At 31.4% G+C, this 18313-nt stretch overlaps 1 protein-coding gene across 2 annotated transcripts in view; it reads right to left on the minus strand.

Annotated features, from left to right (window-relative positions):
• The window catches only part of LOC129750815 (cadherin-86C), a 370404-nt gene extending 352317 nt beyond the window's left edge, over positions 1-18087 (minus strand). For both annotated transcript variants that reach the window (XM_055745911.1, XM_055745899.1), the window contains exon 1: positions 17713-18087. In XM_055745911.1, coding sequence (XP_055601886.1) covers positions 17713-17735 — 23 coding nt within the window. In that variant the 5' untranslated portion in view covers positions 17736-18087. The remainder of the gene's footprint in view (positions 1-17712) is intronic.
• Between the last annotated feature and the right edge of the window lie 226 nt (positions 18088-18313).

Raw genomic sequence — 18313 nt, forward strand, 5'->3', positions numbered from 1 at the left:
TAAGAACACTTATTAAAAAAAACGATTAGTTATAACACATGAACATTTCTTCAATATGAATATGATAACACAGAAACTGTGTAAGAGATCGAGTGATTAGGTGTAACAGATCCATACACTTGTCAAAAGTGTTTCCAGATCATATCCCTTAACCCACACTCCCAAACCAATTTTTTTTGCTAGGATGCAGAGGTAACCTCGGTCCTAAAGCGCAAATTTATTTCTATCATCCTTTTCTCTATTTTTTCTTCTATCTATTGACTACTAGGACGTGGCCGGCGCCGTTATTGATGATCAAAGAGAGAGCATCAGTTGTGTGCATTGAGAATGATCTGCTAATCCCAAGCATCATTCTTTTGACCTTTGCACAAAATTGATGGCCTCGGTCAATCACGGAGTAGCAACCATTGGCGATGTGGAATTCGTTCTACTGAGCCACGCCAGCAATCGTGGAGTTCAAAATGCTATAATTCATTGGTCTTAGAACCTGTTAAACTTTCATTGTAATACTCAATTCATACCAAGTTATTTAATTAAATTTAATCTAAAAATCTTTTCTTATTACTCATGCATCTTCATAATTTTATGAAAGCATTTTGGATTTGACGATTTAAGGTGGATGTGAGTAGTCAATCAAGCTAAGCTAAGCTAAGCTAAATTCTAACTTCAGCAACTTTATCTTCGGATTTTTTCAATAATGTTGAATTTTTCTGAGCGATGTTGTTAAAATTATAAAAAAAAAAAAATACAAATAATTTCTGCTATGTTTGGGGACCAAAAAAAACTCGGATGTCCATGGAAAGGATTAAAATCATATTCTTGCCAAAAAAAACATATGGATGTAAAAACCCCACCCAATCTCTCAAAAGTATTTTTATTCTCTTTGAAAAGATTTGCAAAGTTTGTCGAAGGCAATCGAATTTTAATGCTTGTTGCTTGTTACTTTTTTTCAAATTCACCTTATTCAGTTTTTAAGAGAAAACTTTTGCTTGTTTCATATCCGTTCAAAAACCTGAGCTAAATATTGAAAATAAACGGAATTGCATCATAAGAAACACATTTAAAAACTTAGATAGTTATGCTTGTACAAAACAACAGAACCCAATTATGCATTTAAAAACGCAATTTTTTTTAAGAAGTATGAAGATCGTTTATTTTTAATGCAGTTAAGATTTTTTTTTTTTTCAATTGACATAGTTCAGTTCAGAAGTGAATATTTTGCATTTTTATAGAAATTATCCCTCGTCCAAGTAAATAAATATCTGAATCATGTACCATTGTTATGATATGTTTGAGACTTACAATAAAGATTTTTTGGTTTAAAATAAAACTCAAGCCATTTTTTTTAATTGGCATATTTAATGTGATTGTCTTATTTTTTTTCAAATATTTTACGAATAAATTAGAAATTCATCACGAGGATAATAAAAAATAATCTAAAATTTCAACAAGTTGGTCAAAAGCTTGTAAGCAATAAAGTTGAATACAATCTACTTTTTACAAAACCGAAAAATAGAGTTATTTAAGATCGAAAATTTAAGAAGAAACAATCTGTTGATATCTTTAAGACATTCGCTAATTCAACGGTTTGTTATTCAAAGAACTTAACTTTTTTATTTCAATAAAATACCTCGAACTTTATTTATTTCCCTTTTCGGGATTTTCGGAAAAATCGGAGGCGGTTTCGATATTTGTTCCGACCTAAATCAGTAATGAAAAAATTTGACTTTTCAGCAAAAGTATAAACAAAAAGATTTACTAAAATTTTAATCTATTAAAATTAAAAATAACGCGTGAGTTTGAAAAAATATGTAATTTTTTTTTTCTGTTGCAGCTAACCTCATTCCCAAAAAAAAAACATTTGCTAACTTTTAAAATATAAATTAAATTTGATTATTGTCTTTCTTTTTCAGGCTGAAAGTAATTTAAAATCCATCACGGGGATTGTAAAAAACAATCTCAATTTTCAACAAATTAGACAAAAGCATGTAAGCAAAAAAATTTGAATTCAATCTTCATTCAACAAAACCAAAAAAATAGAGTTATTTTAGATCAAAAATAAAAAAAAACTGTGGAAATCTACAGTAAGACATCCACTCTTTCAACTGTTTGAATTTTCTATGAATTTTTTTCATTTTTTTTTTTGCATTAAAATACCTTAAACTTTATTTTTCCCCTCTTCGGGGTTTTCAAAAAAACATGTCATTTTTTTAACTTTTGCAGCTGATCTCATTCCCAAAAAAAATTTTGTCAATTTTGACGATAACATGGCTTTAAAAGTTATTCATTTTTTGAAGGCTTTAACATTAATCTTTATCAAGAAACTTCCGTTTAAATTTCCCATACATTAATTAAAATTTTCACTGAACATTTCAGATGGTTTAAGAGATCTCTAATGTTGTGAATATTTTATCAATTTTTTGTTGCGTAACCTGTGTCATAGATCACAGCTTTTTTAATATTTTTGTGGATTTGAAAATTTCGAACTATTTTTAACAGCAAATGATAAGATTTCATGACTATAGAGATTGGATTTCAAGCTGTTATTTAATAATTTTTATGACTTTTATAAAATTTCAAAATGAATAGAGTTATCTTATTTGGACCGCTGTTGGGACATATTCTAATTCTAATTTTTGGCATAGGGTAAATGATCTTGAGCGGAACCATTTACTTTTTCTAAGTTCTAGGCAATGATTGTTAACGAATCTTACCAAATTGTTGAAAAAACACTTTTTCGAGATCTTTTCATACAAGCATTGACATTTTTACTAAAATTTATTAGCTGAAATAATGTTATTAGAAGATTTAAATACATACGCATTTCTGCTGCAATTTTCATCAATCTACGCTGAATTTGAACGTCAATTTATGTCACTCTTGACCGTTGTCAACTGATTCTTAATGATTTAAATGGTAGAAAAACTCATAAAAAAGCTTTATTCGGGTTTTTGTAATAAGTTTACCATCAGAATATCAATTAATAGCGTAGTTTTCAAAAGTAAAATATGATCTTGAGTGGAACCATCTTTTATCTTGAGCGGAACTACTAGCTTCCAAAATAAACCGCTAGGTGCGCTGCCTTATGCCTAATGTCTCACACGTAGTTTTTACCCCTGAATGTATGCAGCAGCTTTGTATATTTCTTATTCTATCAGCTTTAGGAAAAGAAAAAATGTAAAACTAAGTTCGAATAGAACAAAAACTAATTAATTGGTGTCACAGCGTACCAAACTAGGCACACAAAAAGTTTAATTTTTTGGGGCTCAAGAAATGTGTTTTTGGATCTTTCTTTTAGCGGGACGACAAAAAGGAGGAGAAAGACTTTCATTCATATTTTTTGGCATAATTCGAGAACTAGTGAAGCCAATAAAGTTAAGTCATTATTTCAGAATAAAAATCAATCTTCATTGCCGTTACTGTTCGTACTTTATGAAGTAACTTTCTTTTAAAGAGATTGTTTTAGATGTTAACATTTCAATTGAAAACGATTTAATATCTAATTAACATAAATTCAAGTTGTTTTTTACACACATTCTTTTAGTTTTACAAAGTGTAGCAAAGCACATTAGCTATTTAATAATATTTCACGATTCAATTGGTGGCCTGGTTTTGTGAACTTATCCGAATCCCTTGTGTTTGACTTTACACTTGAGCTCAAACTGGAAATCGGTTTGAGAAATAATTGTTTCATCAATTGAGATAAATAATTAATGTTTCCATAAATTTTTAATATAAATAAATGTTAACGTGATTCATAAGAAACTGGAATTTATTATGAACTTTATTCTATTAATAAGTTGCTTACAGCAAGGTTGCCAAAATCACAGTAAAATCTGTTATTTTACAAAATTTCGAGGAAACTTTTATCACAGCATCTGTGTCGCAGAATACGATTTTTTTTAAATATTTACAGATTTCGCAGAATTTTTAAATTTTGAATGGATTTCCATAATTATAATTTTTTGGTCAATATAAAATTAAGGTTCTGATTTTGAACTAGAAAAGTATGAAAAGATTTTCAACGTAAACTGATTTTTCCAAACTAAAATATAAAAGAAAAAGTATGAATAGATTTTCAACGTAAACTGATTTTTCCCAACTAAAATATAAAAATGACCCAATTTATCATGAATTTTCAATAAAATTAAAGGAATTAAGGGAATAAGGATAAAAAACTAAGAGTTTTTTCTCAAAAACATTGATTTCGAGCAATGTACAGTTTTTTTTGCCAAATCTGTAATTAAAGGCATCTTCTTTTGCATTACTAACTTTGTCGTTACCTTCAAAAGTTGTTCGGGGCAGTATTATCCTAAACACGCACATTCAAAAAATCAATCAAATGTTCTAACGAATTTAAATTTTGAGATTAAAAAAAAAACAAAATTTGAGTTTAGAGAATCTATTTTTTCAAAATAGGATACAGTGCATCAAAGTGAAAATTGGAGTTTTTTGAAGCAAGAAATAAATTTGAACGGATATTTTGAGAACAGCTTTGGAACGCTAAGTTTCTTTTTTTCACGTAAAAACATTAATTTTTTAACTTTAAAATCTTCAAAGATGAAATTGAATTGAAGTTTTCACAGTTACACAAGTTTTAGGACTAAGAGCTATTAAAGATGCTGACAGAAGAAAATGGTTCCGCTCAAGATCATATTTTAGTTCCGCTCAAGATCGGCGTAGTTCCGCTCAAGATCAGAACTCTTACTTCAGTAAAACAGCTCTAGAGTTATAAGGATTTACTCTAAAATATTCTAAAAATCATCATTAGAAAGCAGAAACCCAGATCTATCCGCTGAACTGAAAAAAAATTTGTTCGGATATAATCCAAAGCCATACCGCTTGATCAACTGTTCCGAGTTGCGTCGAACTGAGCCTATTAGTTCCGCTCAAGATCATTTACCCTATTGGCAAATTGAATGTTTCAAAGTAGAAATAATTCTACTTTACATTATATGATTTCACAAATTTAAATCAGAAAAATAAATTTCATATTTTGTCACAATTGACCTGATGCTGATTGAAATTTCTGGCAATAAAATAACAAACATCGTCACAAATATTTCAAACCAACACCCTACGTAAAATTTTTTTTTTTCAAAGTTAGGTACAAATATTTTTTTGGCAACTTTGGTAGAAAAATAATATTAATGTAGACAAATGAAAATTGTGTCTTTTTTTGGTAATGTGTGTCTGGTCGGAATTGGACCAAAATAGTATCAAACAAGTTCGTGCCCAAAAATAGCTGTGCAAATTTTAGTGACATTAGTATTTGAAATAGGCTGAAGTAAAGCTTTTATGGAAATTAGTATGGAACAAGTTATTTTTTTTTTAATCCTACAACCTCGCTGTTGCATTGACCTCAATTTCTTAAAGCTGCATTTCATTGCTAAAGATCCAAAGAACTACTTTGCTCAAGACCGTGAACCTCTAAATGCGCCAATCGAAAGTTATGACGATTTCAAAATTGAATAATTTAATTTGATTTTAATTCAATTCATGGATCAAATTTGATCAAATTTGACCAAATTTGATTAATATTTTACGTCGATTTTATATAGGACCCTTTTTTTTCGAGGTAGGAGGGGTTTGTAACTTATCAGAATCAATTTCCGGCCCAAAACCCCTTTTTTACAACTTTCAAGACAATCGATCCAGCAAATTGCACGAAAACATTTCTGCATATGGAAAAAAGGCGCCGGCTACCTTCTAACGTATGATGGCTGCTAATACATGTAGGGCAGGGGTGTCATTTTGAAAGATGATAAATCAAATCAAATTGAATAATTCAATTTTGAAATCGTCATAACTTTTATCATTTTTGTCATTTTTGTAATTTTTTTTACATTTTTGACATTTTCGTCATTTTTGTCATTTTTGTCATTTTTGTGATTTTTGTAATTTTTGTAATTTTGTAATTTTTTTTTAAATTTTTGTCATTTTTGTCATTTTTGTCATTTTTGTCATTTTTGTCATTTTTATCATTTTTGTCATTTTTGTCATTTTTGTCATTTTTGTCATTTTTGTCATTTTTGTCATTTTTGTCATTTTTGTCATTTTTGTCATTTTTGTCATTTTTGTCATTTTTGTCATTTTTGTCATTTTTGTCATTTTTGTCATTTTTGTCATTTTTGTCATTTTTGTCATTTTTGTCATTTTTGTCATTTTTGTCATTTTTGTCATTTTTGTCATTTTTGTCATTTTTTATCATTTTTTTCATTTTTGTGATTTTTGTCATTTTTGTCATTTTTGTCATTTTTTATCATTTTTTTCATTTTTGTGATTTTTGTCTCTTTTTTTTTAATTTATGTAATTTTTTCGTTTCTTTGATTTTGTAATTTTTATTTTTTGTCATTTTTGTAATGTTAATCATATTGCGTCAATTTTTGTAATTTTTGTTATATTTTCATTTTTGTGCTTTGTATTATTTTGGTCAGTTTTAAAGAATTTATAATATTTAATTCTTCCAATGACACACATTTGAGTGGTAAATTTGAGATTTTGGGCTTTTATTTCACCATTAATGTGAAGAGGCCAGCAATTTCTGAACTCCAGCAGCACGTTCTGCAAATTATCGGCTTTTTTCGGTCCTAATGAGATTAGCAGAATTGTTGCAATCATTCACATGACTGAGTTCGGACAGCCGTTTTTGCAAATCCAATCATCCAACAAGTTTACACTGAAGAAAAAAGGAGGGAATGAAGGCAAACATGGAAGGTTTTTCACAACTGCAGAGGTAAGTAATCCAAAACTGCAATATAGAAAAAGCTATCGCCCAAGTCCACTTGTTTGGGTTAATTTAATTGGATCCAAATGGTTTGTGTGTATTTTTTTTAAATCCTCCTTAAAAAGTCGAGGAGGTTTAGAGGAACAGACTCAATTTGTTCGGAACCGACCCACCAAAACAAAACAGAAAATCGAAACGCTAAACTTGGAGGTGGGACAGAATGTTTCCAATATCGTGCAGACGTAATCGATCCATCTATTTTGTGTTTGTTAGACTCAGGAGCTAGACGATTTAGGTCTATTTCTGGTCTGAAGTAGGACATAACTGGGGGTTGGGAACGAAATTAGATCAAGTTTATCTTTTTGGTGATCGGTCGTTCGATGCTCCACGATGATTTATCTGAGGACATCGAGAGGTTAAAAATCATTGTGGAATTCACCTTAAAATTGAACCATAATTTTTTTTTGTTGAATTGCTAATTGAAAATTTTGACCTATAAATGTTCCTAGGTTTCTACTTTAAAAGTTTTCTATCAGCCATCTGTTTCCCACTGAAAAGTTTTTACAAAATCTGTCGTTTCAATTTATTTTACACCAAGGTCTTTTTTTACACGGGTTGATTTCGCTCCATATTTCAAAAACGTTTTTTTACACGGTTTTTTTGTCATTAGAATGGTTCTTTTAAACGGGACTTACGATTTTACACTGATTCTAAGAGAACATATTTTAAGCCCTATTTCATAACATAGTTTGATTAAACAACAGTGGGCATAATTGACTTCCCAGGGAACTCATAAAGTAAAACGGTAGTTTTTTTTTCATCTTAACACTGCAACAACTCAACTAAGCGTGAAAACAAGCTCCATTCCATAGTTTTAACATTCTAAAGTTAGTCCGGTTATCAGATGTTTGAACAAAATTTTCTAATTTCTTATTTTGGACACTTTTTAGGGTCATACACTTTCAAATAAAAATTTTGAACGACGACAACTGTACTAAAACTTTTGAATCTGCAAATTTAGAAACAATTGTGAATTCAAAACGGAATGCTTAAACTGAGTCTAGAATTTTAAATCATTTTCATCCCTAAAAATATACATGGGAACCAAGTTTCCGATCGTTGTAAGCAAGTTGAACGACTCCAAATGTGACATGATTCTGAACTCGGTCAATTTGATTGTTTTTTTTTGCATTCTGAAATTGTCCAAGAAAACTATCCTTTGGATTTGATTCAAGACCTAACGATCCAAGGGATTCGCCATTCCACTTGTGAACCCCCAAACTGAACTGGCCATGCAACCGATGGGGGCCCCAGCTGAGGTCTCAAGAATTTTCATGGAAATATACAAATAATAAAAACCCAACTCGAGTCACCGAGATGATTAAGTACGGCAATAAGTAAGACATTATGATTATAGGCAATGCCAACTCGAACAAGAGAAAAAATACGTTAGAAGAGAAATAAAATGTGAATTACCCCTGTACTCAACTGTTTTGGGCCGAATCGTGTCGAGATAGAAATAGTGCGGCGGTCGTCCCTCTAGAGACCCTCCAGGGTCCATCATCGAGTTGGGACTTTTGTCGAAATCGTGACTCGGAATCTATCTTGGCAGGGGGACCCTTGCTGGCGATCTTTCTTCGATTCGCATCAACAGCATCTCGGATTGGCTCCAGTTGTCTCGCGGGACTGATCGAAATGACTTGATGTTTCGAGTTTCCTCCCTTTTCCTCCACCTATGCATATTTCGGACCCCAAGAGGACCCCCTAAAGGTTTTGAGAAACAGTTGTGCATAATGAGGAGATGCAAAATGAAGCGAGAAAAAAAATCGGAATCAAGACACGATTACGAAATATGTTGAGAGTTGTGGGCCAGTTACGATTCCGGGAAAAGGAACAACGGCAATCGAGCGTGAGTGAGTGTGTAAGGTTATGGAAAAGTAACGAGCAAAATGGAGAAATGCATTAATTTTAATGACGTCGTCTCGGATTCAGAAGATTAATTTGGTTGGATGAAATGATCATTCTAAGCACACATCATATCTAACATAACGGAAATATTTCTCTCCGAAGAAGCATGAATTTCAACGCTGAGTCCAGAAATGACAAAAACTTCATAAAATTGTGTCGAATCCAGAGAAAAGTCACTGGGAAGGATTCAAAATATTGAAGTGAGAAAAATTTCGAAAAAAAAGTTCTTGACAGTTGAGAGGACAGCATGAAATTAAAAAAAACGAATCGGGAGGACTGTTTGAAAAAACCCAAAAACATTGAAGACTTTCGATTCGAAAGGACAGCGGAAAAATACGTGAACATTTCAAGTGAGTTTACAGACCAGCTTAAAATTGCAAAAAAAAATGAGTTATGAACACAGTTTTCGAAAAAGGAGGAAAAAACGAACGAATTGAGATGACCGCTAAAAGATATAAGAGCATTCTAAGTTTGTAACGAAGAAAAGTTAAAATTTAACAAAAGGCGCAGAGAAAATTTCTTAGAAGATACAGAGAAATGACAGCGAACCAGAGAAAAACACTGAATTGAGTGGATTGTCTTAAATATTTATGTATTTTATGGGAGTTAGAAGAAAATTTAAATTAAAAACAAAACCCATTAGAAGATACCTTAAAACAAATTTGAATCTTCTAAGTGAGTTGAGAAAACAGCTGAAGAAGAGCAAAAAAATGTGAGCAGTTAAAAATGCTTCAAAAAAAGAAGAACATACAGCAAACGGAGAAAATGCTGAAAACTGTTCGAGCGCACAAAGTTTGAAAATGAAAAAAAAATGTGGAGAACATAGCATCGAAAATTCAAAGAAATAACAAAGAGTCGCAAAAATACATTTAACACGTATTCCATGGTATGCGGTTTGAGAGGACATCTTAAACTTGTTAAAAACCGAGTCGGGAGGAAAGCTTTAGAAAAAATTAACGAAAAACAGCGAAACTAGAGAAAATCTTATAAAATTTTAAGCATTGCAAGTGAGTTGAGAGGACAGCTTAAAAATAAAAAGGAATAGCAACTAGTAAAAAAAACACTCAAAAAGACAGCTGAAAATTTTTCAAACAGCTTGAAATTGCAAATGTATGAGAAGAGAAGGTAGCTTAGAAAAATAAAAAAATAAAACAGCGATCGAGCAGAATTTTAAAAATTATTTGAGCGATCGAAATGAGTAGAGAAAACATCTGCAAAAGAAAAAAAGTGGGGTTAAAAAGTAGAAAAAAAACATTGAGTTGTGAGGATAGGTGAAATGTTTTAGAACATTTCGTGCGGGTTTTGATCCTGAATCCATATAGCAAAAAAAAACCAACGAATCGAGAGGACAGCTTAAGAATTGTTAAAAAAGCGAGTCGAGAGGATTGCTTAAAAATAATTGAACACTTTTGTAGGTCGAGAGGACAACTTTAAATAGCGAAAAGTGAGTGGACAGAACGATTTAAAAAAAAAGTGAATCGAGAGGACCGTTGAGAATAATAAAGTATTTCATATTGGTTAAAAAACAGTTCAAAATACCAGATGTTGAGTTCAACCTCAACTGAAAAAGGCATAAAAGGTACGGATCAAGAAGTCAACTAAAAACACCGAAGGAAGCGGGGAAAATTTTAATTTGACAAACAACAGTCAGTCGAGAGGACAGCTAAAAAATACCTTTTCATTTCATGTGAAATTTAAACCTGATTGAAATTGCAAAAAAAAAGAGTCGAAAGAATAGCTAAAAAAAATTAAAAATACGATTTGATCATTTCAGGAGTTGAGATATTAAAAATGGTAAAAAAACGACTTGGGAGGACACCTTAGAAATTACTAAAACGGATTGAGAGAACCGCTAAAAAATATTTGAGCGTTCCAACTGAATTGAGAAAACAATCGAATATTGCATAAAAGTAATTATAGAACACTGCATCGAAAAATCGAAAAAAGAGCGGATTGAGAGGACAGCTGAAAATATGAGAAGTATATAAGCTGGGAAGAACAGCAGAAACAAATAAAAAACACAGCGTATCGATAAAATAGTTGAAAAATATTTGAGCACTTCAATTAAATAGGCAAAACGGCGAGAATTGCCAATAAAGTCAGTAAAGAACGCTTCCTCAAAAAAATGGTGATAACAAAGAGCTGGGAGGACAGTTGAAAATTGCATAAAAATCGACTCGGGAGGACATCTTCAAAACTTTAAAAACGGATTGAGAATACCGCTGAAAAATGTTTGGAGGTTCCTAATGAGTTGAGAAAACAGCTGAGGGGAAAAAATAAAAAAAATCGTGCTAAGCCAAAGAATATATCTGATCATTGAGTTGAGCTATTATCTTAAAATTGTAAAAAAAATCAACTAGGGAGGATATTTGAACGTTCCAAGAGAGTTGAGAGTACAGTCGAACATTGTTAAAAAAGTATGTAGAGAACACTGCTTCGAAAATTCTAAGAAAAAAACGAGTGGATTGAGAGGGCAGTTAAAAATATTTGGAGATTACATGTAAGTTTATAGCAAAAACCAAAAAAAAAAAAAACAGAGTTTCAATAAAACATTTGAAAAATATTCGAGCAATTCAAGTAATTTGGAATAACACACCAAATTGCTTAAAAAGTGACTAGCGAACACAGCCTCGGAAAAAAGAAAATTATAACAAAGAGCTGAGAGGACAGCTAACAAATATTTGAACACTCTATATTTTGATTTAAGAGGACAGTTAAAAATTGGATAAAAAATCGAGTTGACTGAACATCTTTTCTTGATTGAGGGACAACTTTAAATAGCAAAAAGTGAGTAGACAGCTTCCAGAAAAATAGCAGATCGAGATGACCGCTGAAAATAATGAAGTATTTCATGCTGGTTTAAAAGCCAGCTCGAAATACCAGCTGAAAAAGGCAAAAAAAAAATACGAATCAAGAAGTCAACTTGAAATACCAAGGAAGAGCTAAGCGGGGAAAATTTTTGATTTGCCGAATAACAGTGAATCGAAAGGACAGCTGAAAAATACCTTAATATTTCATGTGAAATTTGAGACCAGATAGAAATTGCTAAAAAAAGAGTCAAGAGAACAGCTAGGAAAAAAAATTAAAAAAACGAGGCGAGCCAATGAATATGGTTGATAATTTTAGGAGTTGAGCTATTATCTTGAAAGTGTAATAAAGCGACTCGAGAAGAAACCTTGCAATAATAAAAATGATTGAGAGAACCGCTTAAAATGTTTGAGCGTTCAAAGTGAGTTCAGAGGACAATCGAATACTTCGAAAAAGTGAGTAGAGAACACTATTTTGGAAATTCGAGAAAAAAAACAAAGCGGATTGAAAGGACAGCTAAAAATATTTAAATATTACAAATAAGTTGGAAAACACAGGAAAAAAGAAATAACACAGCGTATCGAGAAAACAGTTGATAAATATTTGAGCCGATCAAATGTATTGGGATAACAGCTAGAATTACATAAAAAGTGAGTAGCGAACACAGTCTCGAAAAAAAGGAAGATAATAACAAAGAGCTGAGACGACAGTTAAGAAATATTTGAACATTCCATGTATTGAGTTTTGAGGACAGCTTAAAGTAGCACAAAAAATCGAGTTGAGTGAAAATCCTTGATTGACAGGACAACTATAAATAGTGAAAAGTGAGTGTTCCCTCCACTCATTTTTTAGCTTTTTAAAGTGGTCCTCTCAACCAACAAACAATGTTCACTCGACTCAATTTTTTACGGTTTTTGTAAGAAAGAAGATCGAAAGGACCGTCAAAAATATTGAATTGTTTAAGGACAGCTCGAAATACCAAAAATTGAATTAAAGCTCAGCTGAAATAGGCAAAAAATACGCATCAACGCAGTCAACTGAAAAAAAAAACCAGAAAAGTCGAGTGCTACATGGTGAAATTTTTTAATTTTCCAAACAACAGTGACTCAAGAGGACAGCTGAAAAATACTTTAACATTCCATGTAAGGTATGAGATCTAATAAAAATTGCGAAAAAAAATACGAGTTGAGTGAACAGCTGAGGAAAAAATATAAAGACGAGCTGAGCGAATGAAAACATTTGATAATTTCAAATTGTTAAAAAGCGACTTGGGAGGACACCTTCAAAATTTCAGAAATGGATTGAGATTACCGATAAGAATATTTTAGCGTTTCAAGTGTAACTCAGAGAACAATAAAAAATTTTATTAAAGTTAGTAGAGAACACTGCTTTGAACATTCGAGGACCCCAAAAAAATTTAAATATTACATGTAAGTTGATAAGAACAGCAAAAACAAAATTCGGTTGAATTGGCATAACAGCTAAAATTGTATGAAATCAGGGTAGAGAACCTTGAAAAAAAAGAAGATGATCACAAAGAACTGAGAGGACTGCTAAAAAAATTATGAACATTCCATGTTTTGAGTTTGGAGGCCAATTTAAAATTGGAATAAAAACTCGAATTGAGAGGACATCGTGGGAAAATTAGGAAAAAAACAACCATGCGCTGAGAAGACTTCTAAAACATATTTGAGAATTTGAAGTGGATCGAGATAACAACTTGTAATAGCACAAAACTTTCTAGAGGAAACAACTTGAAAGAAAGAGACAAAAATCAAATAAAGAGTCAAAAGGGAATCTCAAAAATATTTGAGCTCCTCTGGGGTTCGAGAAGATAACTTGAAACATTAAAAAAGCGAGTAGATGAGACAACTTGGTAGAAGAAGTAGTGAATCAAGAGGACAGCAGAATAATATCAAAGGATTTCAAGCTGATTAAGAGGACAGTTTAAAACAGAAAAAAGTTGGGAAAATTGCTAAATTGCGTCTTCAGGACAGCTGAAAAACGACAGGACAGCTTGAAAACAGTATTAATTAAATTATGAGTCCAGAGGTCCGCATGGAGCAATCAATAAACGATACTAAATAATAAATGAGTTGAATACGTTTGATACTGGAAATAAAATTGAAAGTTAAGCCATTTTTTGTCGACCCTTTTCGAGTAGTTTTTTTATCACTGAAGTTCTATTCCATGATGCAGTTTCCAATCAAAATATTTCTTCGTGATTTTTCTAAAGAAGGTTTAAGTTACCGTTTGAAAAACTCCAACTGGACCAACTGGAGGCACTCAGCTAATTTTTTTTCATAAAGGTATATGACAACATTTCAAGCTTCCAAAAAAAGTAATTCAAAACACACCACAATGTCCAACTGTTCTCTGATTGAACCGAAAAGTTCTTTCCGCTCGACCTAACCTAGAAACCCAGATAGAGCGTGTAGCATCACATTTTTCTGCCGAAAACATGTTCGAAACACAAATTATCTCCCGCAAGGAAACACGACCAGCTTCTACTGCAAATTCACAAAATCCCCCCACGAAATTAAAGGAGCGAACAGCAAAGTGAATTCATAAACCCAGCAACAAATTCGTCTATTCCGGTTTATGTCAAGCTCCAGAAGAAGAAGGTAGAACCACACGAGCAAAATTTCGCTAGAAGCAAACCAAAATCAGAAAAAAAATTGTTGAATATTCATGTCAAGAGCCAGTACTAAGCTGAAGAGACGTTGAGGTTCCTCATGTGTTTTCGATGATGGTGTTGCCCTCATCATCATCATCATCAGCGTCAGCTTAGATTGACCCCAAACTCCGTCCATTTTCATTCCTCGAAGTAGTTGAAGTCAGGGAAGGAGGCAGCAAAGTTTCCATTCAACGAAGACACGAATTGCGCTGTGCATTCTTAGGTTGTTTCCTTTCTCTAAGTTTTTTTCCCTCTAGAGTTCCTTAATCGGACCAGTTCCGCTAGATGTCGTGACATCGACACGACAAAACATACGAAAAGGTACGAAAATAGTAGGCCATTCTGAGGAAAGCTCCAGCCCAGAAGCCTTAGGTTCGTTTGCGAGTGGCCTACTGCAACGACCACGATGTGTTGTGCAGTTTCAAATTCAGGCCTTCTAGGATAGAAAACCAAGGAATGGAAAAGGTCGGTTTTTAGAACTGCATTAATTACCGGTCCGGTCGGTGGTTTTAAAGTCGTCCATTTTCATTGTGTGGCAAGGGGCCAGAACCGGAATCGTTACTTGTTGTTGAGCTTTCCTAGAGGAACTTGACTCACATATTCTTGGGCAACCGTCCGAATTAGGTCCGAGTTTCTTCGAGAATGGCCGGATGTCTCGGTCATTGGGTTGGAATTTTGTAGCTGGCTTTGTGGTTTATTACTTTTTAGGTTGGCGTGGACGTAAAAATTATAAACGACCTCGGTACATTTCTGTTAGAATTTTTATTTCCTTGAGAAGGAAACTAGGTTCAATAGAAATTAAATTTTTAAGGTTGGGTTGAATCATTTTTAATTGAAGAAGGTCACTCGATTTTGTAAATTTTTTCATAACCATTTCAGTAGACTTTTCACCTTGGACAGACAATTTTTTTAGCAGAAGAAAAAACAGATAAAATATACTGCGATTTGGTCCTTTGAGCCAGATTGTTTCAATGTTTGGCTTGCAAATTGTCAAAAATTTCAAAATAGTCAAATTGTCAAACTATCAAAATTTACAAAATTGTATAAATTGTCCAAATTGTTAAAAACAAAAGTCCAAATAGAAAAGATGACCAAATTTTTCAAAATTGCCAAAATTGTCAAAATTTTCAAATTTTTCAAAATTGTCAAAAATGTCAAAATTGACAAAATTCACAACATTGGAAAAAATTGTCAATACTGTCAAAAAAGTCAAAACGCTCAAAATTGACAAATTTGACAAAATTGATCAAATTGACAAAATTGACAAAATTAGTAGAATTTACAAAATTGAAAAAATAGACTAAATTTAAAAAATTGGCATAATGGACAAAATTGACAGAATTGACGAAACTGAAAAAATTGACAAAATTGACAAAATTAACATTATTGACAAAATTGAAAAAAAAGACAACATTGACAAAATAGTCAAAATTGACAAAAATGACAAAACTAACAAAATTGACCAAATTGAAAAAAATTAATAAAATTGATAAAATTGACAAAATTGACAAAATTAACAAATTGATATTATGGACAAACTCAACAAAACTCTTTAAAAGTCAAAATTGAAAAAATTGACAAATTTGACGAAATTGACGAAATTGACAAAATTGAAAAATTGACTTATTTGACAAAATTGACAAAAATGACAAAATTGCCAAAATTGACAAAATTCACAAAATTGAACAATTCGACGAAATTGACAAAATTGACAAAATAAACAAAATTGAAAATAATGACAAAATTGACAAAATTGGCAAAATTGACAAAGTTGACAGAATTAACAAAATTAAAAAAAAATGACAAAATTGAAAAAATTGACATAATTGACAAAATTGAAATAATTGACATAATTGACAAAATTGACAAAATTGACAAAATTGACAAAATTGACAAAATTGACAAAATTGACAAAATTGACAAAATTGACAAAATTGACAAAATTGACAAAATTGACAAAATTGACAAAATTGACAAAATTGACAAAATTGACAAAATTGACAAAATTGACAAAATTGACAAAATTGACAAAATTGACAAAATTGACAAAATTGACAAAATTGACATAATTGTCAAAATTGTCAAAATTGACAAAATTGACAAAATTGACAAAATTGACAAAATTGACAAAATTGACAAAATTGACAAAATTGACAAAATTGACAAAATTGTCAAAATTGTAAAAATTGACAAAATTGACAGATTTGATCAAATTGACAAAATTATCAAAATTGACAAAATCGACAAAATTGACAAAACTGACAAAATTGTCAAAATTAACAAAATGGTCAAAACTGTAAAAATTTAAAAAAAATGTCAAAATCGACAATTCTGACAAAATTGAAATAAATTCAAATTTTCCAAAAATGTCATAATTGTTTACATTGTCCAAAATTTCAAAATTGCTTAAAGTGTTAAAATTATCTTAATTGTCAAAATTTTCAAAATTATCTTAATTGTCAAATTGTCAAATTTGTCAAAATTGTCAAAATTGTGAAAATAGTCAAAATTGTCAAAATTGTCAAAATTGTCAAAATGGACAGAATTGTCAAAATTGTCAAAATTGTCAAAATAATCAAAATTGTCAAATTTGTCAAATTTGTCAATTTTGTCAAATTTGTCAAAATTGTCAAAATTGTCAAAATTGTCGAAATTGTCAAATTGTTAAATTGTCAATATTGTCAAAATTGCCAAAATTGTCAAAATTTTTCAAAATTGTCAAAATTGTTAAAATCATCAAAATTGTCAAAATTGTCAAAATTGTCAAAATTGTCAAAATGGTCAAAATAGTCAAAATATTAAAAAATGTCAAAATTGTCAAAATTTTTAAAATTGTCAAAATTGTAAAAATTTGAAAAATTGTTAAAATTGTCACAATTTTCAAAATTGTCAAATTGTCGAAATTGTCAAAATTGTTAAAATTGTCCAAATTGTCAAAATTATCAAAATTGTCAAAATTGTCAAAATTGTCAAAATTGTCAAAATGATCAAAATTGTCAAAATTGTCAAAATTGCCGAAATTGTCAAAATTGTCAAAATTGTCCAAATTTTCAAAAGATTCAAAATTGTCAAAATTATGAAAACGTTCAAAATTGTCAAAATTGTCAAAATTTTCAAAAGAGTCAAAATTGTCAAAGTTTTAAAAATTATCAAAATTGCCTGAATTGTGAAACTTGTCAAATTGTCAAAATTGTCAAAATTTTAAAAAATTTCAAATTGTCAAAATTTCATCACTTAAAAATATGACAAAATTTAAAAAAAATAACAAAATTCTTAAAATTGACTTAATAATCCATTTTTTAAAACTGCAAAACTTTCATAATAATCAAATTTTCGTCAAAATAGTGTTGATCTTTTTTCAAAATTATCAAAATTTTCCATTCATGGTAACAAAATTCATATTTGCATTTTGTCCCAGTTTTTTGAGGAGGTAGTCACGAAATAGATGTGTGGTTAAAATTTATTTTGTTTTGTTTTAATTGGAACTTCTGTTGAAGTTTTTTTTATTGCGTGACCTTATAAAAACACTTACCTTTTATCACTAGATCCAGTCATGATTGGTTCGTTGCAATTTTTTCTCCTTAACTTAAATTCGGTCACAACCACTTCTTAACTTTAAAACACTTTCCTCTCTTTCAAACCCGAAGCAAAATGCTTCGACTAATTACCAACTGTCACGTGATTCGACTGCCTGGTCTCGTTTCAGTTCCGGGTCAGGTTCCCGCCTGATCCTAAACGAAACCGTCGACTTTGTCCCGGTGACGTCACCGAGTTCACCGATGTGACGCAACCCGAACAGTAACAACAATAAAAATGGCGGCAGCACAGCGGCAATTTCAGCAATGGTGCCCCTTTTCTTGGCATGGCCAAGAACATTCTCTAGGCCCAATCCCCGTGGCCAGTTTCACTCTAGCTAATTAACCGCGTGTTCCTTGTTCTTGTTCTTGAGTTTACTAACAACAAAAACATAACCACACTCTTCGAAATAAAACTAAATTGCTGCTGTAATTTTTACAGCCGCTTTTTGTGTGTTCAATCGGACCTTTGAGCTCGAGTTCAAAACGGCACACACATGGCCCGGGTAACCCATTTTAGACGGTGTGGGTCCTCACCCCAAACCGTGGCCAATTTGA

This window comes from Uranotaenia lowii, chromosome 1, assembly GCF_029784155.1.
Source record: "Uranotaenia lowii strain MFRU-FL chromosome 1, ASM2978415v1, whole genome shotgun sequence".
In the NCBI taxonomy this organism is placed as follows: Eukaryota; Metazoa; Arthropoda; class Insecta; order Diptera; family Culicidae; genus Uranotaenia; species Uranotaenia lowii.